The sequence below is a fragment of the Balaenoptera borealis genome (genome assembly GCF_965194805.1).
Source record: "Balaenoptera borealis genome assembly, chromosome: 16".
In the NCBI taxonomy this organism is placed as follows: domain Eukaryota; kingdom Metazoa; phylum Chordata; class Mammalia; order Artiodactyla; family Balaenopteridae; genus Balaenoptera; species Balaenoptera borealis.
The window spans coordinates 37,002,972-37,019,049 of record NC_138872.1 but is presented as its reverse complement, the minus strand read 5'-3'; the positions used below and the strand labels follow the sequence as shown (position 1 = coordinate 37,019,049).

Genomic DNA, 16,078 nt, shown 5'->3' with positions numbered 1-16,078 from the left:
AGTGTCACTTTTACCATGATCACAGCCCTTCCAGATTCAGCGGGAAGGAACATGAAACCCTCCTGAGTAGGAGGAGAATTGAATCACATGTCAAGAAGATCTCATGGGCTGGACAGTATCATTGTTGGCATTTTTGGAAATATTGTCTGTCACACAAGGTGTGCTGTTGGGAGATGTTCAACATCATCAGCCCTTAGAGAAATGCAAATTAAAACTATGAGATATCGTTACACACCTATAAGAATGGCTAAAATGAAAAATAGTGATAACACCACTAATTCGTACAATGCTGGTGCAAATGTAAAATGTAGAGCCACTCTTGAAAAATAGTTAGGCAGTTCCTTTCAAAACTGAAAATGGGCTTACCATGTGACAAGCAATCTCACTCTTAGGCATATATTCCAGAGAAATGGAAACTTATTTCCACACATAAACTTGCACACAAATGTTTATGGCAGTTTTAGTCACTGTAGTCCCAAACTAGAAAATACCTAAATGTCCTTCAGAGGGTAAATGATTAAATAAACTATGGTGTATTTATACCAGGGAATACTACCCAGACAAAAAAAGAAATGAATGAGTGACACATGCAAGAACTTGGATGAACCTCAAGGAAATTATGCTGAGTGGAAAAAAAAGTCAACCTCAAAAGGATACACACTGCATAATTCCGCTTATGTAACACCTGCGAAATAATGTAATTATAGAGATGTACAACATATTAGTGCTTGCCAGGGGTTAGGGATTGGAAGTGTGTGGCTATAAAGTGGTAGCACCATCACCTTATGGTGATGGTACAGTCGCATATCTTGATTTGTGACGGTGGTTGTGCAAGACTACAATGTGATAAAATTACAGAGTACACACACATATACACACATACACACTACATACACAAATGAGTTCATGTATAACTGATAAAATCTGAGTGAGCTCTATGGACTGTACCAACATCAATTTCTTGGTGTTGATATTGAGCTATAGTGCATAAGATGCTAATGTATAGGGAGGACTGTATGCACATTTCTTTGTAACCTCCTATGAGCCTATATATAGTATTTCAAAATAAAAGATTTTTTTTTTTAAAACAGTGAATTGCTCAGGTTTAAAAGGATAAGTCCTTTCTGGCCTCTTCGAAGACTACAAGGGAAATTATTTGCTATCAACTGAAAAGAAATCGTTCACTCTTTCCATGATAGAAATAATATCTAGTGAGTCACTAATTTGTGTTAAGCATAGGTGTTTAAGGAGTGGTGTTTGGGGTTTGAAAGGGAAAATAAATAACATGTCATAGAGTGGTTTCAAGAATTACATGAAGTAATTAGTATAAAACCATAAGAGGTAAACCAGGTACACGGTAGATGCTCAGAGTGAAGGCAATACCCCTGCCCTTACAATTAAGGGTTGAGTAAATTCCTCCACGATTTTTCCTTGGCCTGGGGCTTGCATTTAAGAGATGATACTTAGGGGCCACAAGGCAGTGAGTGACTAACTTTTATCAAATTCATTGGCTGAAATGGAATTCAAACCGATGACCTCTTAAGCCCAATGCATCTATTAAAAAGAGGCATTTACAAGTAATCTTTATGGTTTTTCTTTTTACTGTAAATTGGTTGCCACACTTTAAGAATTAGGAGATTTCACATAAAATTTCAGATTCCTGTCTTCCTTGAAAAAAATCAAAGTGTCTGGCAACACTGTGCCTGACTTCACACATGGCAGTAATGGAGGTGGTGTGATGAGGGTGAATAGCACTACAGTGCAAATGTTGCTGGTGCCCCACCCTTATCTTCCCATTTCAGTGCTCGCTAACTCCACCTCCAAATGCCACCACCTGCATCTCTTCGCCTGGGGACTTCTCTGGCTATTGTAGTCTGCTCTTCCAGCACAAAGCAGGTTAGAAATTCCAGGAAATTAACATTCGTGCTTCCCAAGAGCAGCCCTGAAAAAGTGATGGGAGTTGGTGTATAAATACCCCAGCTCTCTCGTCTTTGGATGGAATAGCTCTGAGGCACATGTTCTACACAGTCTCCCAGACGTCCTCAGCAGGATTAAGCTCTAGTTCCCATGGTGGTAACTTGCTTGCTGATTAACCCTTGACTGACTGCCTTCCCTTCCCTGTTATACTTCCCCATTTCACTGCTAGTGTTTCCTGTATCTCCCGAATAAATGACTTATGCTGAATCCTTGTCTCAGCATTTTCTTCTGGGAGAGGGGGGCCCAAACTAACATAGCACCCAGAAATAATAAATATGTTTGTGCCCTTTCTCCCACAAGACTTGAAGGGAGGGTTAAAGGATAAATAAGGGGCCATAGACGGGCAACCAGAGCCTATGACTGTTCCACACCTTCTCTACTGGGCCCCTGACAATCAGCTGGAAGTTATTGTCTCCTTACCAGGGGCGTGTGCCCCTAGTTTTCCATTGTCTCCACTGGCTCATTTAATTCATTGGTATTATTGGGTTGGCCAAAAAGTTCATTCGGGTTTTTCCGTTAGATGTTACCAGAAAACCAGAACAGAATTTTGGCCAACCCAATATTTTCTTGGCTCCTTTAGCCATTTGAATTTTGTTGTCTCTCAAATTGCTATAATTTTACAATTAGAAGAAAACCTGAAGATTATCTCCCAGAAGCTCTTCTTAAATAGAGACTTGGGCATATTAAATAGCTTGCTTAAATTCATTCCTTTCCAGTAGTCTGTGAGATACACCCAAACACTCCCTCCACAGAAGTTATTTTCTAATGCAGGGAACACAGAATGAAAAGTCAGAAGACCCCAGGGTTGAGTTCACTGCTAAAACTGTCACATAGTCTTTGGCAAGTTCCTACCACTCTCTGTGCTGTGCCAAATGGCAGAGGGGCTGGCTGAGGCCTCTAGGCCGTTTCAGCTCAGCCGCTATGATGGCTTCCCTCTCCTCTAGGGTTTGGCTGCTGAAGAAGTGGGTCTTCAGCTGGAAGCACCATCATCAGTCTGGCCCCTTCTATTACTTCGGTTCCTTTGTCCCTGGGTCATTGCTCTTCTTAAAACAGGTTCCCAGACTTTAGTGAGCATCACAACCCCTGGAGACCTTGGCAAAAAACAGATTCCTGGGCCCTTCTCTCAGAGATTCTGATTCAGTCAGCCTGGATGTATCTCTGAGCAATTTCAACAATGGTAAACAATTTTACCATTGCCTTATAGGAAGCACCCAGGAACCAGGCACAAAAACATCCATCTTTCTGCCTTAGCAAAAACCTGGAGCAGATGCAAGAATTCTTTAGAGCATATGCAATTTACAAAACGAGGGTTTTACATTTTATTTTACACCTGTAGCTATCTTATGGGTAGATTCTCTTTTGCTCCTCCTCTTGCAAATTTTTGTGGGGCCCCTTACTCCTAGCCGGGTTGCATTGAGATGGGTAAGATCTCAGGTTTAAGTAGCAGCTTTGTCTGACCTCTGAGCTCTAGTTCCTTGACTGGCTGCTGTGGAACCAGCTACATCTCTTCTTAGGGGGCGGGCAACATGCTTGCTTCAGTTCTCTTAGCCTAACTGCATTAGTGAGACAAAGGTGGTTTCCTAAGTACCCGCGTTGTACAATCCTATCTAAAATAAGGCTCAGCTTAAAGTCTATGTGATTTGCTTTGTGTGTGTGTGTGTGTGTGTGTGTGTGTGTGTGTGTATGTGATTTGCTTTTAATAACTGCCTACAATGCTTTATTATACTCATTACCTGAGTTCTTATTATCTACTTGCAGATTTATTTGGACGAATGTTGTGTGCAATTATGTTCTTTTAGAAAATTGTCTCTTTTATGTACTTGGATGAGTAAAAAAATCATGCAAAAGCACTTATACTCCTACAAGAGAAGAACAGGCCTGGCTTCCAAGTGTTGAGTTTCAATTTCTCATTTTATATTTTGTCACGGAGATAATTATTAGTCTGTCAGGTTTGGTATCTTTTTTTTAATGTCTGGAAAAAGAAAGCCACACTAGAGATATTAAAATTAAAACTGCCAATACCAAAATGCTGATACATTCACCTCCTGAATCATTCAGGTTTCTTAATTTTACAGGTAAACAAAATATATTGGCAAAATTGTTCCTCCTTTACTATCTGTGTCATAGGGTTGCAAACTTAGGCTTGAGCTTTGGAAATAACCACACACTCACACACACACACACACACACACACACACACACACAACTAACCTCGACTTCTTCACAAAGCCCCACTGACTAGAATTTTTTCTAAACTCTATTTTAATTCAGTCTATTAAATTTAGTCTGCTTAAATAATTTAAACATTGTCTATCAGAGTTCAGACACATTATTGTAACGTTAAACTGATACCTTTAAACCCTCAGTCTTTCAGGTTTGGCCACCACCTGCTCCTTCTTTCCACCTCCCACCCCCATCTTCCTCAGGATGGAGACAAATGTGGGTTATGGGACCTCCGGGTGAAGGAGATACGATCCATCTTCTTGTTCCTCGCTGGTCCCTGCCTTGGCATGACAGCCTCTTCTGCTACCTGGACTCATGACCAGTGAGCATTAGCTGGTCCCATCAGCTGCTGGTCTTTTCAGGAAGAGGCTACTCTGCAGTATTTTACTCCAGCCTCTTTCCTCAAGTCTTGAAAGCTATCCTTGAGACTGCCTCTCATGTCAACCATAGCCTTGTGCCTATGGTTCCTTCACTGAGATTTGGAGGAGCTTCGGGAGCCCTGCATACCACACAAAGGCCATGGAAGCCAGTAGCATTGCCTCAAGTTCATTTCCACCCACTCTGTTGTGCCATCTCTCCATGGAGGCCATGTGGGGCATAGCCAAAGCTGATGTGCAGTTGGTATTCACCAGTGTATCTATACCCATTGTTGAAATGTTGCAATATTCTCATGCTTGTTGGTTAATAGTCACGTTTCCAGTCATTGGAGTATTATCCCCCATGACCCCAGCCCTTTACCAGGACCCCCCCTTGCCTCATTAAGGATGGTAATGCCCACAGGATAACTCCAGAACAAAGCTCAACTTTATGTCTAGATTCTGATTGGACTAGATGAATCTGGTTATTAAATATTTTTAATATTACCTCTGAACACAGATGCATGTGGCTTCTCCTCTCCCTTGTTTGTGTGGGGATGTATGCTACTCAGATATTTCTGAAGCGCACCACCCTCTGCTCGGGGTGGTAGGAAATAGTGTATAATAAAGAGTTGGGGCCTGACATAAGTTACTGCTCTTTGTCCTCTTCTGCAAATAATACTTGGCTAAAAGGGATGGACTGCAGGGCTTTCACTTCTCAGAATTGTAGATGCCTTTTACAATAGGGCAGCAAGGATTATGGACCAGCTACCATGGCCATAAGGCACTCTTCTTTCTTTTTTAATGTATTATTCTTTGCTTTTTTTGGCTGCATCTTGCAGCTTGTGGGATCTTAGTTTCCCAACCAGGGATTGAACCCGGGCCCCAACAGTGAAGGAGCCAAATCCTAACCACTGGACTGCCAGGGAATTCCCAGGGCACTCTTCTTTATACCACATGGAAATTCTGTGATCTGACACATCTGGGCTTGATTCTTGATATGCCAAAGCAATTGAGAAAAATCATCTCTCTGTTAAACCATCTTTCTCTAGCATTCCATCTGGTGCAATCCAAATTGAAGGAGTCCCATCCCAAACAACACCCTACTAGTCTTGACCTGATTAGAGAGCAGATCATGAACAAGGAAATGGAAAAAGAAAAACTAATAATTTCCAAAACATTACCTCCATTTCATCTGTGTTAGAACTTTGATTCTAGAAACACTTGTCTTCAGTAAGTCAATGATGGTTTCAGAAGGAACACCAATGTGTTTTCTATCATGTGATCTGTTGTCCCATGTATGTATGTATGTATGTATGTATGTATATATATATGTCAATATCAGATAATATCAATCTAGTAGCATGAGTTTTTTGAGTATCTACTGTTTTCTCAGCCTTTAAGGAACACAGCGAGGCTTCACAATTAAAAGGCAGAGCTATTGTCCCTGAGCAATGTCATTTCTAGCTGAGGGAAAAACTCAGCATCAGAAAACAGTTCAAGATTAAATGAGTGCTAAATTATCTCAAATTTGGTGAGGGGAGAGATCAATATGGGTTCCTGAGAAAAATTCTGGAGGAATTGAGAAGTGATCAGGGCCTTGAAGTATCATTAAGCATTGAATATGCTTTCCAACTAAGATTAGGAAAAAGGCAAAGATATCCCCTCTCACCAATCCTTTTCAACATCATACTAGAAGTACTAGCTAATGCAATAAAACAAGAGAAGGAATAAAAGGTATACGTACTGGGAAATAAGAAATAAAACTATCTTTGGTCACAGGTGACATGATCATCTATTCAGAAAATCTGAAAGAATCAACAAGAAAATCTAGAGCTAAAAAGTGATTATAACACGGTTGTAGGATATCTAGTTAATATACAGAAGTCAATCACTTTTCTATGTACCAGCAATACAAGTGGAATTTGAAATTAAAAACACAATGCCATTTACATTATCACCCTCCAAAACTAAATACTTAGGTATAAATCAAGCAAAATATGTACTACATCTATATGAGGAAAACTATGAAACTCAGATGAATAAAATTAAAAAAAAACTAAATAAATGGAGAGATATTCCATTGGATAGGAAGAACTCAGTATTGTCAAGATGTTACTTCTTCCCAACTTGATCTATAGATTTAATGCAATCTCAGTCAAAATCTCAGTGAGTTATTTTGTAGATATCGACAAATTGATTCTAAAGTTTATATGGAGAGGCAAAAGACCAACATAATCATCAACACATATTGAAGAAGAAGAAGAACAAAGTGCAAGACTGACACTACCTAACTTTAGGACTTTCTGAGACAGTGTGGTATTAGCAAAGAATCGACAAATAGACCAACGAAACAGAATAGAGAGCCCAGAAGTAGACCCACATAAGTAGAGTCAACTGATCTTTGACAAGGGAGTAAAGGCAGTACAATGGAGCAAAGATGGTCTTTTCAACAAGTGGTATTGGAACAACTGGACATTCATATGCCAAAAAAATGAATTTAGACACAGACTGTATAACCTTCGCAAAAATTAACTCCATGTGGAAACAAATACTCGATGGATGTATAGGTTTAGAATGAAGGAGAGAAACCTGCATTAAGCCTGGGAGGAAAAAGAGTATCTAGCAAGAGCACCTAAAAAGAGAAGAGGTGAGAGTTGGGAGCCAAACTCCTAGAAGCCTCAGTATTTAAGTTGTGGGCAGCAGAGATAGAGCCAGAAAAAAAGTTTGAAAAACGTTCAGAGAGGTATCAAGAGAATCAAGGGAGAATTTGTGCCTTAGAGACTATATCTTTGATCTATGGAAATTTTAACTTCAAATGACCATTCTGAACCATTGCCAACCAATGCCTGAATCATTGATTTTTTTTGTTTTGTTTTGTTTTCATTTAATGTATTCTGTCATCACCAATAATCCTAAGTGGCAATCCTTTTCAATGAGGCTATCTGAAGTTCAGACCAGGTCACCATGAACAGGAACCAAGCCTCCCAGAAATAAACTGAATCCTGGTCACCTAGAATATATAAACTGGCAGGGTGCCGGAGGGTGCAGTATGTTCCTAAGAGTATTCTTAAAGGCTCTGGGCAAGAAATTTCAGGGTGTTTTTCTTTTTGATGACCTCTAACGTAAATAACATATATGTATATTGGGTAATTAAGATGACCACCTTGTACCCCTGGTAACTAATTGCTCACACCCAGTTTCTATGCCCACATTTCCACTTGCATTGATATTCACATTGGCAACTTCAATTGTCCTGAGCAAAGGAGGAAAACCAAAAGAAAAGGAGAGCCAGTAAAGTGTTATCTCAGCATCCTTTATAAATGGGGCCTTGCAATAATTGAAACATAGAAATGAGGTTGGTTATTTGAATCATCTCATGGTACTTAGAAATCTAAATGTCTTTGGCACAAAAAAAAACCCTAAATTGCAGCAGTTTGTAGAAAACTCGTGTTGAGAATAGCAGTTTACTTACACTAAAGCATCATCTCTTACATTAAATGAAAGTAGTAGGTTTGAATTTTAATAAATTTGTTTTGGGTGTATTGTAAATTTTGGGGTTTCATAATTTTATAAAAGATACCAGCAGCAGGAGTTAAACATTGCAAGTCAATCCTGCTGGAGCCATAAGAGGTTTTTTCACTAAAATGGATTGTACCTTTCCAATAAAAGGGTCTGATAGCCCCTCCTCTGGTATTTTCAAGGCCTGTTAATAATGAGGTGGTGATTTGTTTTGAATTTGAAACTCTTTCTAATTTCTACATCTCGAAGCCAGTATTTTTTAAAATTTATTGAAGCATAGTTGATTTACAATGTTGTGTTAGTTTCTGGTGTACAGCAAAGTGATTCGGTTATACATGAATATAAGAGTTTGCATCTGCTAATCCCAAACTCCCAGTCCATCCCTCTCCCACCCCCACTCCCCCTTGGCAACCACCAGTCTCTTCCCTTTGTCTCTGAGTCTGTTTCTGTTTCGAACATAAGTTCATTTGTGTCATATTTTAGATTCCACATGTAAGTGATTTTGTATGGTATCTGTCCTTCTCTTTCTGACTTTCTTCACTTAGTATGATAATCTCTAGGTCCGTCCATGTTGCTGCAAACGTCAGAGCCAGTATTTTTAAATTGTTAGTTTGTTGCATTCCTTTCCTTTTCAGATAAAGTTGTCTGACTTTGGTTTCTGTGCTCAAGTTTCCAAAGAGGTGCCAAAGAGGAAATCACTGGTTGGCACACCCTACTGGATGGCACCTGAGGTGATTTCTAGGCTGCCTTATGGGACAGAGGTAAGGGAGTGATGGTCATTGATGGGGAGTGGCAGGGTCTGGTTAGACTCTGGGATGCAGGGGTTCTGAGATCGTTAATGACCACAGGAGATCAGGGTGATGACTTTTAACTCCACATTTGACCCCCATTCACTAGGCTTGTCACAGAGTAGGTTGTGGAAGAAGGGAGACTGGCCACCCCTGGGATATTTCCACAACATTGATCCAGGAGCGTACTTAGGTCCCAAGTTGACAGTGGGAGAGAGTCACTCAAACTATTATCTTACCCTCAGGGCCAGGCATGCACAAAGCGAGAAAATGCAACCTGAAAAGTGGCCGGAGACACACAAATGAGTAGGTGTGATGATTCAAAGGATAGAACGTCAGAGAAAGCTCCACAGGATTGGGGTTAATATTTGGATGAGAAATAATGTTTTCCTATAGGAAAATCATATATGAATATTGCAACATATTTTAAAATATGGCAAAATGTTTGTTTCCTCTGAAAAGGAAATAATCACTCATAATCTATCTTTTGTTTTTTGTTTTTTTAATCAAAAAAAAAATTTTTGATCTTTTTTTATTGAATGAAAGATTCTTTAAATTCTACAGTGCTTTACAATTTCCTAAAGTTTCACACACATGATTTCATATAATTCCATAATAACCTTCCCTTTTTAAAAAAATTCTCTATCCCTGTATTGCCCTTCCTCCTTTCCCTCTCCCCACTGGTAACCACTAGTTTGTCCTCTGTGTCCGTGAGTCTGCTTCTTTTTTGCTTTATTCACTAGTTTGTTGTAGTTTTTAGATTCCACAGATAAGTGATATCATACAGTATTTGTCTTTCTCTGTCTGACTTGTTTCACTTAGCATAATGCCCTCCAAGTCCATCTGTGTTGCTGCAAATGGCAAAATTTCATTCTTTTTTTTTATGGCTGAGTAGTATTCCATTGTATATATACCACATCTTCTTTATCCATTCGTCTGTTGATGGACACTTAGGTTGCTTCCATACCTGTTCATAATCTATTAAAGGACAAGGTTTGGATACATAAAACGAGGGGCCAGAAGTGGAGGAGGGCCTTCTAGGGGGATAATAGTGTGAGTAGAAGTTCTGAGACACACACACACTATACACACATACACACAGAGGCAAGGAGCTCATTTCGCCTGGGCACACAGTGTTTCCACACATTATGGTGCAGAAGGTGATCCTAAGAGAGGAGAAGCCTGCAGGTGGTGGCACAGACCAGTGAGCAAAGGAGAGTGGCAGAAGTTCAGTGGACTCTGCTCTCTTTCCCTGGTTTACTTGCCCTTGGATGAATACTCCACTTGTTTACCTCACTGTGGTCCCAAGAGCATCAATTCTCAGTGAAGGTCACTGTGCGGGTGAGAGCAGGAGTGCGAATAACTGATAGGTGTAATGAGGCTGGGAGGAGGAGGTAACAGTGCCTGGGAATTTATAGCACGGCTGTGGCTCCTCCTTGTCCTGACTTCCCATTCTTTACCCAGAAAGGATTGCTTGTTGTCTTTCCCTTTCTTTCCCTCCATTCCCTGAACGTGGTTTTATAGATGATGGTTTTGTGCACACTGCTTCAAAGTGATAAAACACAAAGAAAAACAAAAAATACGGGGGCAAAGAACTATTTTTAAAAATCAAATTAATAAAAGAATCAGGATATATTGTGCTGTGCAATGTAGCTCTTTGGAGTTTGTTATGAATATGCCAAAAACTTTTCTTATTTTCTTATGGTTTAAATGCAACTTTCCTCTCCGTTTATAACATAAAACTTTGGATGGTTTTCACATCTGCCCTGTAGACCATGAATCACCCAAGTTAACAGGATTAAAAGAAAGTTCTAAACTTCAGAGTCTTAAGACATTCACGTGTATCTAATTGTCAGAATCTTCGTTGAAGTTGTATTTTAAAAGCAGACGAAGACCATTAGCAAACACTTGGTCACTCAACAATTCAGCCTATAAATATGAATTGTATATTTTGAGAGGTTACAAATCCCATATTAATTTATGAGTATGAATGAGTTGGGGTCCCTGACACATCCAACCTTTCAGAAGGTTCTCCTTGCCTGAGATAATCAGTGGGGTGTGCCTAACAGGTGGACATCTGGTCTCTCGGGATCATGGTGATAGAGATGATTGATGGCGAGCCCCCCTACTTCAATGAGCCTCCCCTCCAGGCCATGCGGCGGATCCGGGACAGTTTACCTCCAAGAGTGAAGGACCTGCACAAGGTGAGAAGCAGCATCCGTTGCTGAAGTTCAACATCGTTCTTCGATTTTTCTGTCTCTCTGAGGTTTTAAAGACTGGTATGTCTCATCCAGGAATAGATCCTGGTTTATGGGCATGCACTTTGGAATTCGAGCTGCTTGCATTCAGAGCTCTGCTATTCTTGTTCACTCGCTTGGGCAAGTGAGTCAGCCCCTCCATCTCTGAAGCTCATCTGTAAAATGGGGTACACCTGCTCGTCTTTCATGGGGTTGGCTCTACTCTGCACTCCCTCCTTGAGAATCTATTGCATGCTGGGGACTGTTCTAATGGCCGGAATATAGCAGCTCAAAACCCCACGTTTCCTGACTCTCATAGAGGTTGCATTCTAGTTGAGGAAGCAGATAATAAACCACACACAGATGGATGAATAAAATAACTTCAGAGAGTTGTACCTGCTATGAAGCGAATAGAACACTGTGATGTGATGGAAGGGGCCAGAGAGGGGGCTGGGAGCTAGTACTGGCTGAGGGGTGAAGGAGGCCCTGTCAAGGGACTGGAGCCTGATTGGAAAGAAGGAGCTAGTTATGCAAAAAGATCTGGGAGAAAAATGTCCCAGGCAGAGGGAGGAGCAGTGTGAAGACCCTCAGCCAGAGCAAAGTGGGCACAGGGAAAGAGTGAGGCATGTCAGAGGGTAGGCAGGGGCTAGATTGTGCAGGGCAAAGAGCAACATGGTTAAGGGACCAAGTAGGGTCTTTCCTGTTTTCCAAAGATTGTCAAGTAGGGCCAAGCTCAGAACATATGATGCTAAGTCAAAGAACTGCCACTGTGGGGGCCACCAGTGGGGGCAGAGCTTGCTGAGAGGTGCCGTCTCCACAGATCAGCTCTATAAATGCTGACCCCTCCCGTCAGCCTCCTGACAATAAGAGAGGGAGTGAGGCTGCCTTAGGTGAGGGGATAGTTTGTAATGGTTGCTTCTCCTCTTCCCTCACCCCTAAACCTTAGGGAAGAGCCCCAATAGAATCACTCATATAGGTTGTGTGGATCTACCAAAAAGATGGGAGACTGCTTGAATTGAACAGGAGATTGAAATTTGTACTGCATTGGACTGGCGTTTAAATAATAAAAAGTGGCTAAAATAGTATGGTCTCAAATAGTCCCACACCCAATACGAAGGAGTGTGATGTTCTTCAAAGTCACAGACAAGAGCAGCTTTCATCCTAATGGTCAAAAACTGGAAACCTTCCAAGGTTGTTTCCCAAAGGGATAAGTGATATGTGGGATGATTCAGCAGTGAATACTACACAGCAATGCAAAGGAGGCAGCTTTTGCCACACACATCAGGGATGCATCTCACAGACACGATGTCAAGTGAAAGCAGCCAGAGAGAGAAGGGTTGACAGCCAATGACTCCATTTCTATAAAGGACAAAAGCAGGTAAAAATTTATCTTATCAGAAGTCAGGATAGTGGTGACCCTTTGCAGGGAGACAGGTATTGATTGGAAGGGGGGTGGAGGGAGAGATGTTCTATATTTTGATAGGGGTTGGGAATATATAGGTGTAAATATGTGTTTAAAAAAACTACTGTAGAACATAAACTTTTTACACGCTCGAATGTACGTAAGCTATACCTCAAAAAGTAAATTACACGAAATTAAAGGAAAAATGCTGTCTGTGTCAGATATCCTTACAGAATTTTGTTTCTCTTCAAGAAAGGGATTCCACAAAGCCTAGATGGTTTCAGTGGTTACACAAAGAAAACTCATTGCATGTTGACACCATTGTTCATCAAACATGTGTGGCCAGCACCTATACACAGTAGGCACTTCAGAATAGCTGCTACTGTCACTATTATACCATTATTATTTTATTTAGTAAATATTCTTTGTCATACCATCATTTAATCCTATTATTTCAGACTTGAAGAAGGTAAGGAAAACAGCATATGTTAAGAAAGGCAATTCCTGCTTTTGCTTCCATAACCTCTTTCTCCTCAAGCTGACATTCTGGAATTTGATGTTGTTGATAGAATGACTTTCCTGGGAATTCGCTGGGAACCCATTTTAGGGGAACTGGGTTGGGTGTCTGTGTTAGTCCTCAAGATGGTATCTTGCGTTTTCACAGGTTTCTTCAGTGCTCCGGGGATTCCTAGACCTGATGTTGGTGAGGGAACCCTCTCAAAGAGCCACAGCCCAGGAACTCCTCGGACATCCATTCTTGAAATTGGCAGGTCCACCATCTTGCATTGTTCCCCTCATGAGACAATACAGGCATCACTGAGCAGAGGATTCATAGAGGTGACAAAGCTAGATGAGGACCTGAGAATAATTCAGGAGAACACAAGGAAACCAGATAACATGTAACAGACCTGTATATTCCAGACCAGCTGATTGATGGGACGGTGTGATGACTGGCAGGGTTTGGCAGACCAGGGCATCTTCTTGTGTCTTAAACAGGCATCTCTCCACTAACAGCTGGTGTGGTCATTTGGAACACGGCTTTAATAAGTCATTATTATATTTTTCAGCCTTTCATCCAGCAAATCAGAATGACTCAGTACAAACTCCGTTATGATATATCCTAGCCACATGCAGGGTAACGCACAGGATTTTCTATATTGAAAGAATACTTTTCTGGCAAAAAAAAAGAAAGGACAACAAAAAGCACTTTTTTCTTAATGGTAGCAGTGTAATGTATTTTGCAATGAATTTGTAATTTTTCTGTACAATAGTTTTGATAATTTATAGTACTTTGATGTCACGTAGCCATTGTATCAGTTGAAGTAATACCTGTTTACTAGCAAGAGTTTGAACAAAGTCTTTCCTACTTTTTTATCCCTTTCAGAGAACCAACAATTCGTTAGGAACTTTGAATACTGAATGACTCTCAGTCACCGTCAGCTTTAGTAGAATATCTTTCTTATCTTAACAAGTGTCTTATGTGATGGAAGAAGACTTAAGAGTGATGGTGATGGGGGTGCACATTCCATTTATCCAGCCAAAAATAATACAGTACAATAAAATGTGAGCCACAGTATACCACCAAAAGTACTCCTTGGGAGAAAGCTAAATATTCTGAAAAATCACATTTTCCTTCAAGCCTATTAGTAGCAAACCATCTTTTGCACAGTAGGATGTTTTCCCTAGTACCCTCTCTTAAAGGGGTACGATGTCCCCTTGGGGCCAAATTTCCCCTCCAAGGAACAATTTTAGTGCTAGGATCATGTGATGTACTTGTAGGAGGCTGTGAGCTCCACGTCTTACTCCTCCGCCATCTTGATCCGACAACTCAGTGCTAGGATCATTTGGACTCCGTTCCCCAAACTGAATGTTTCAAGAAGGCTGTGAGAATTTCAGTCTCACAAAGGGAAAAAAGAAAGAAGAGGGCAAGATGTTTGGTTTTGTTCGTCACTGTTTTTAAAACTCTGTGTGCTAGCACACCAAACTCTTGTCTGTAATTTACCTTCGTCGCTATTGTTTCTGTATCATACTGGAAGTCTGGATTCTAGAGAATGAATTAGGAAGCGGGGATTTTCCCGGGTGTGACCCGAATTCAGTTGTGACCATGTTCTGTGTTTCCGACATAGGAGAGTTGTGCTGCTGACTAGATCTTCTTGAATGTTGATAAACACGAATGACTACTACAATACATTTTGTGTTGCTTGTTGGATGAATTTGCATGTTAACTGTAGGCCAATATAGATTTGCCTTTAAAACTCTGGAAAAGCTACATAGTCATCATTAGTTTCTATTACTTCTGCATCCAACGAAAGCCATTTTTTACCAAACTGGAAAACCAGAGGCTTTTCTTAATTTCACATACTGTAACAAATATGAATTTAAAATTGTGAAAATGCTCTGGTTGCTCTAAGCCTAATTAAGAATGTTTGTAATTAATAGGTTCCTAATTATTTATTAAGGTTAAAAAGGAAAATAAAGGCATAAAATGACCTTCTACTGATTAGATTTTCAGTTTTTCCCTAAACTGGAAATGCCTCATTATAAATAGGATCTATAATTTTGTTTCATAAAACACAACAAATCAATGTTTTATGTAAAGTATTAAAATATTAATATAAGTATGTATGAATGAAAATAATCTAAATCCAGAAAATGGCAGTCCTAAAAGTTCATGGAACAGATTGTATTCATTTAACCAGGACTATGTAGAAATAGAAAGGAAAGAAAAAAAAATCTTTTCTTAACCAGAGAAAATATTAAAAACCATTGCAGAAAATAGTGGATTTTGGATTCCAAACATTTTCAACAGTGTAATAGAAATTTTTCTGTAATTTTCTTATCACTGCCTCTTTTTTAAAGTCTTCATTGAATTTACCAAAAGTTACTGTAGCTTAAAAGGTTGTGTGAGCACTAACTATTGGCAGAAACTGCACTTGCAAATAAAAATAAATGTTTGCCTTTTTTCCCATCGTGTTATTGGAAACTCTGGTAATTTCCTGAATTTGCTTCTTGAATAACAAGAATGGTGTCTTTATGATCCTGGGGAATGCAAATGAGTTGCTATAAAATTATGTGTAATATCATGTTGACATGAAGCAAAGATAAATATTCCCATCCCCACAGGTTACAAGCAGTGTAAGACTATGATGTAGATACCACTATTGAGAAAAAAAAAAAAAAATTAAATTCTAGAAGGCCAAATTCAAGGAAAGCCAGATTCATGGCTAAAGATTCCTACTCTGCTGTTCCAAAGATGATGAACTGATCTGAATGCTTTTACCCACGAAAGATATAAAAAGGAGATTGTTCTGGATTAGAGAAGCTCTCTGGTAGACTGGAAGAAAATGTTGGGCCCCCTCCTCCTGTTTGGGTGACAAGGGAGACATTAACATTTATGCCATGAAGTTGAGAGTGACACTGGCAAATAAAGAGTTCATTTCTCATGTGGAAATTTCAGAAAGTGAAAACCCTCAGGAAATAGCCTCAGATAGCAGGATGAGACGTCCTAATAGTAGTATATTGTGTGCCAGGGAAGAGAAAGATGAAGGCAACCTTCCCCAGGCAGGTCCCTGA

At 40.0% G+C, this 16,078-nt stretch overlaps 1 protein-coding gene across 3 annotated transcripts in view; it reads left to right on the top strand.

The window, feature by feature from the left end:
* PAK5 (p21 (RAC1) activated kinase 5) overlaps positions 1-15,488 on the top strand; it is a 320,997-nt gene extending 305,509 nt beyond the window's left edge. For all 3 annotated transcript variants that reach the window (XM_082359049.1, XM_082359051.1, XM_082359050.1), the window contains 3 exons: positions 8,714-8,839; positions 10,936-11,070; positions 13,170-15,488. In XM_082359049.1, coding sequence (XP_082215175.1) covers positions 8,714-8,839; positions 10,936-11,070; positions 13,170-13,325 — 417 coding nt within the window. In that variant the 3' untranslated portion in view covers positions 13,326-15,488. The remainder of the gene's footprint in view (positions 1-8,713; positions 8,840-10,935; positions 11,071-13,169) is intronic.
* The last annotated feature ends 590 nt before the right edge of the window (positions 15,489-16,078 follow it).